This window comes from Octopus bimaculoides, chromosome 6 (assembly GCF_046866305.1).
Source record: "Octopus bimaculoides isolate indiv1 chromosome 6, ASM4686630v1, whole genome shotgun sequence".
Lineage (NCBI taxonomy): Eukaryota > Metazoa > Mollusca > Cephalopoda > Octopoda > Octopodidae > Octopus > Octopus bimaculoides.
The window spans coordinates 41,303,681-41,309,680 of NC_142933.1; the positions used below are offsets into that span (position 1 = coordinate 41,303,681).

At 33.2% G+C, this 6,000-nt stretch overlaps 1 protein-coding gene across 6 annotated transcripts in view; it reads left to right on the forward strand.

Moving 5' to 3' along the window:
- The window catches only part of LOC106884336 (voltage-dependent T-type calcium channel subunit alpha-1G), a 1,091,242-nt gene that overhangs the window by 767,616 nt on the left and 317,626 nt on the right, over positions 1–6,000 (forward strand). For all 6 annotated transcript variants that reach the window (XM_089353777.1, XM_089353782.1, XM_089353780.1 and 3 more), the window contains one exon: positions 2,641–2,796. In XM_089353777.1, the coding sequence (XP_089209903.1) occupies positions 2,641–2,796 (156 nt within the window). The remainder of the gene's footprint in view (positions 1–2,640; positions 2,797–6,000) is intronic.

Genomic DNA, 6,000 nt, shown 5'->3' on the forward strand with positions numbered 1-6,000 from the left:
ATTTTAGACACTTGATGCTTTTTTATTACCGTAAAGGCAAAAATGCCTCACAAGCAACAACAAAGATATGCGCTGTGTACAGTGAAGGTGCTTTATTTGACAGAACTGTACGGATGCAGTTCGCTAAGTTTAGAGTTGATGATTGTAGCCTTATTGATGAACACTCAGGCAGACACCCCAGTTCAAATGACAACCAAATCAAGACACTGATTGAGAACAACCCACATTACACAATGTGGGAATTGGCAGAAACACTAAATTTATCAAAATCCACCATCTATGAGCACTTAGTGAAGCTTGGGTATTCAAATTGCTCCGATGTTTGAGAACTACATGATCTGTGATTTGCTGTATGAAGGCAATGAAAATGCACCCTTTTTGAAGCAAATTGTGATGGCTGATGAGAAATGGATTGTTTACAACAATGTTCAGCGAAAAAGGTCTGGAGTAAGCAACATGAGCCACCCCAAAAGCAGCCATTCTCTGCATCTGGCGGGATTGGAAAGGAATCCTGCACTATGAGCTTCTGCCAAGAAAGGTGTTGTTTTCCATCATGATAATGCCAGACCTCATGTTTCTTTGGTAACCTGTCAAAAATTGTTGCAGCTTGGCTGGGATGTATTACCCAACCACCATATTCACCAGACATTGCTCTTTTGGATTTTCATTTATTCAGGTTCTTGCAAAATAATGTCAATGGTAAAAATTTTAATTCTTTGGAGGACATAATTTTGTTTTGTCTTTTAATTTCCCTTAAAAATCAGCATGAACTTTCCAGGCAACCCAATATATTGTCTGTGCATGAAATTATTTTTGCTTTAAGGAACATGTTTACATAGAGGTACTTGTATGAATATATATATATGAACATATGCTACTTACGTGTGTGTGTGTGTGTGTGTGTGTGTGTGTGTGTGTGTGTGTGTGTGTGTGTGTATAATATAGGCATGTGTATATGATATATATGTGCTCATATGCAAGTATGTATGCATACAATTTTTGTAGAGTAGGTTTTATCCCCTTAGCCCTTTAGCATTCAGAGTGCACTGTCAAATGTAATCATTATTAATTCACATTGTTTTGAATCAAAATAACAATCTAGGTTAGATGTGAGAGTCCAGATCGGGCCAGTTTGAGCATGAAACAGATAGAATATCTGGACTGGATATAGCAGGTTTAAATACTAATGGGTTGAAGGACAAAGTTTGCAATATGGTTGTCATTTTCATTTTGTATTTCTCTCTTATGGGAATGAACATCACAACTCCCTTTTTAACCTAAAGTTAACTGACGGCTTATTATCCTTGGAGATATATACTTTACATGAAGGATCATATTCAGTGATCGCTCATTCTATTTGAAAGTAATTTGGAGAACTACTCTTTTCAATCTATTCAATTAAATAGAAAAGCGTACTACAAAATACATTATGTTGAATACGTATTAATGAACACACTGTAATAGTATATATGCTTAATGCAGTTTTATGCAAATGAAATTTAGTCTGTAAACATTGAAAGTTTAAATTACCTCTCAATGATACTATAATAATTAGATTGGTCTGCCTATTACATAAATCTTATAAATCCTAAAACAGAGATAAGATAGCCAAATAAGCAAACTTTCAAATGGTCACTCAATGAGCTATAAATAAAAGGTAAATCTCTAGCAACACCAAGACAGGAAAAGCATAATATGATCTCAAATAATCTGTTTGCAAAAAGAGAAAAATATTGTTGTAGTTAGAATACTTTTGATTAGCTGATGGACAGACCCTGAACGAAGCTGCACAGAAAATTATGCCTGGTTGCATGTGCAACTACCCATAATTTGTGCAGTGGAAACATGTGTAGTTTGTTGTAATCACAAAAATATGTTGTATGAAATTGTAAAATAAAAGAAAATAAATTTTGAGGATGAACAAGTCACCATATTGTCTATCGTTATAATTATTGTTAATATACACTCCAGTTAATATCATCATCCAGTGAAGCAAACATAGAATTACCCATTGGAGGAATTTACAGCATGAATGACAACTCATAATAATCATACATATTAAATACTAATTGATGCAGTTAGCCATAACCTGGAGCATAACTGAGAGCCACTATGGTATCTGCCCAGATAATATATTCTTCTAAACTCACACACACACACATATACAATTTTACAATATATATATATATATATGTATATATTGTAAAATTGTATATGTATATATATATGTATATATATATATATATATATATATATATATATATATATATATATATATATATGTGTGTGTGTGTGTGTGTGTGTGTGTGTGTGTGTGTGTGTGTGTGTGTGTGTGTATATATACAATTTTACAATATATATATATATATATATATATATGAGTTTAGAGGGATATATTATATCAATTATATATACAATTTTACAATGTGTATATATATATATAATTTTACAATATTGATTAAAATATGTAGGACTTTTTGTTTGTTCTTTACTCTCTGCAAGAATTAAATTTTTTCATTTTTGATAACCAAACCAGTATTTTAGATATGCTTTGTTGTCGTTCATGTATATTTGTGTATTTAAATGTTTGCTTTCTTTTAAACCTTCTCTTTAATAACTATAACCATTAACTTTCCACAGGTTCTTACACAAGAAGATTGGAACACGGTCCTATATAATGGGATGGATAAAACGTCCGCATGGGCATCCCTTTATTTCATTGCGCTAATGACTTTTGGAAATTATGTGCTCTTTAATCTCCTTGTTGCTATTCTCGTCGAGGGGTTTTCTACAGAGGTAAGAAGACAGTTTTTCTTTTAATTCTCAAGAATTTTGAAACTTTGAAAGATATGAAATACATAAATTTTAACAGTGGAACACCAAAGTAAAACAAGCAATAAATAGTAGCAAGTAAGTATTGGGTTAAAAATTCCTTTGGATGGAAAATGTCAAAGGGTCTTTTAACCAATACTTATATGCCATTATACATGGTTTTAGCTACTTCAAGTTCCACCATTAAAAATGATTCCTTTTTCTTTTGTTTTGCTTTCTAAATTTCAAGATTACCAAATTAGACAATGCAGTGCAAATATTCAATAAGACAATTACAAAAGCATCCTTCTATGATGAAAAAAATACATTTCAGAAGGTTACTAAAACAATCATGCTGTTCCAAAATATACAACTAAAATAATGACATCAATAGGAACAGTCAAGGCTGTGTGGTTAGAATCTTGCTTCCCAACCATATGGTTCCAGGTTCAGTCCCACTTCTTGGCAACTCGGACAAGGCCTTGTGAGTGGATTTGGTAGACCGAAACGGAAAGAAGCCTGTCGTGTATGTATGTATATATATGTGTGTGTGTGTGTGTGTGTATCTATGTGTGTGTGTATGTGTCTTTGTGTCTGTGTTTGTCTCCCTCATCCCATCACCACTTGACAACAAGTGTTACTAGGCTTTAAAAAGAATAAATCCAGGGGTCAATTTGTTCGACTAAAACCTTTAAGGTGGTGCTCCAGTATGGCCACAGTCAAATAACTAAAACAGGGAAAAGAATAAAAGAATGAAAATTTGACATATACATAGGTGCATTCATGATTGTTTGTAAAGTAGAGTATTTAATCTGCTTAACAGATTATACATTAGCATGAATAGACATCATCATTTTAGTGCCCACTTTTCCTTTCCTGTATGGGTTGGACAGAAGTTGCAGAGGCAGATTTTTTATAGCTAACCCTCACTTGCTCGCAAGTAAGCTAATATTTTCCCATGATCAGACATATTTTCACGGAAGATTGGAAATGAAGGGCACCATGGTTGCAATCAAATACAAGTATCCTGTGAAGCAAAATAAGAAGACAGTAACACACACAGACATACTAATATGTATCATCATTTAACATCTACTGCTCCTTTGCTCACATGTGTCAGAAGGAATTTGTTGAAGCAAATTTTCTACAACCAGTTGCCCTCTCTGTCACCAACACTCACCTGTTTCCATGTAAGGTTAATATTTCACATGACCAAGGTGGTGAGCTGGCAGAAACATTAGCACACCGGGTGAAATGCTTAGCGGTATTTTGTCTGTTTTTACATTCTGAGTTCAAATTATGCTGAGGTCGACTTTGCGTTTCATCCTTTTGGGGTCAATAAATTAAGTACCAGTTGCATACTGGGATCAATCTAATCAACTGGCCTCCTCCCCCAAAATTTCAGGCCTTGTACCTAGAGTAGAAAAGAATATTTCCCATGACCAGACATGTGTTCATAGAACACTAGAAATGAAGAACATCACTTGCAAGACTGTAGCATTCATTTACAGCCATCACACAGTCAAGGCAAGGAAATGGTAACATACACATGCACACACACACACACACACACACGCACACACACACACACAAACACACACACACACACACACACACACACACACACAATGAGCGTTTTCCAGTTTCTGTCTTCGAAGTCCAATGACAAGGCTTTGGTTGACTCAATATATATTAGAAGACACTTGCCTAAGGTGCCATGTAGTGGAACTGAACCTGAAACCATGTGGAACTGAAAGCTGAAACCATATGGCTGAGAAGCAAGTGTCTTGCCATGTATATACATATTTATAAACATAAATCCACACACACTTATATATGTGCATAGAGAAATTTGAAAAGACAACACGAAACCGGTTATTTCTCAAAATACAATGTTTATATACCAAAAAGATTTTCTAACATTTTTCTAACATTTTTCTAACATTTTTTTGACATAATTACATATATACTTTAACCAAGTAACACAAGCTTTCTGTAGTTTTTTCACTCTTATTATCTTTTATATATATATATATATATATATATATATATATATATATATATATATATATATATATGTATGTATGTATGTATCATCATCATTTAATATCTGACTTCCATGCTGGCATGGGCTAGACAGTTTGACAGGAGCTAATAAGCCAGAGATGTGTGCATGTGTGTGTGTGTATTTTGTGTGTTTGTGTTCATTACTGTGTTTACATTGGCATTGGTGTTGTTCATACTTGTTTGTTTTAATTCCTCATAACTCAATAATTCAACAAATACAGATGGATAAATTAAGTATCTGACTAAATTAAAAAGTAGTGGTTTAGATATAATTGACTAAGACCCTTAAAAGCAATACCTCAGCATGGTTGACCTCAGTCCAATGCTGTTCCCCCTTTCATAAGGCATGGCCGGAAAGTTTTTTTTTTTCTGAAGCAAAGCTTAATGGTCGGATACTTTACCAGTCACCAACCTTTCCATTCTTTTATTCTTTTACTTGTTTCAGTCATTTGACTGCAGCCATGCTGGAGCACTGCCTTGAAGAGTTTTAGTCAAACAAACAGAGCCCAGGACTTATTTTTTTAAAGCCTAGTACTTATTCTATCAGTCTTTCTTGCTGAACTGCTAAGTTACTGGGATGTATACACACCACAACTGGTTGCTAAGCAGTGATGGGATGGCAAACACAGACACAAAGACATACACATAGAATTATACATATGTACATATATATATATATATATATATATATATATATATATATATATATATATATATATATATATATATATATATATATATGTACATATGTATATATATATATATATATATATATATATATATATATATATATATATATATATATACATATATTAAATTCAACTTACATTGAAAGTTAACAAAGAGAGTTTGCTTTAAAAGTGTTGAGATATATTGAAAGATACAGACAAGGAACAACGCTTCTAAAGCAAAGTTCGTTGGCTTTCAATGTAAGTTGAAGTTAACATACGATAGCATCTTATAAAGCTAGATTTATATATCCTAAATTTGCAGAAGAATTTGTTGCTGGGGCAGTTTAGCTTAATGGTAAAGCACTTGATACGTAATCACAGGGATGTGAGTTCGAGTCTCATGGCGACAGATTTTTCTGCAAAATATGGATAGTTTATCCAGTTCATGTTA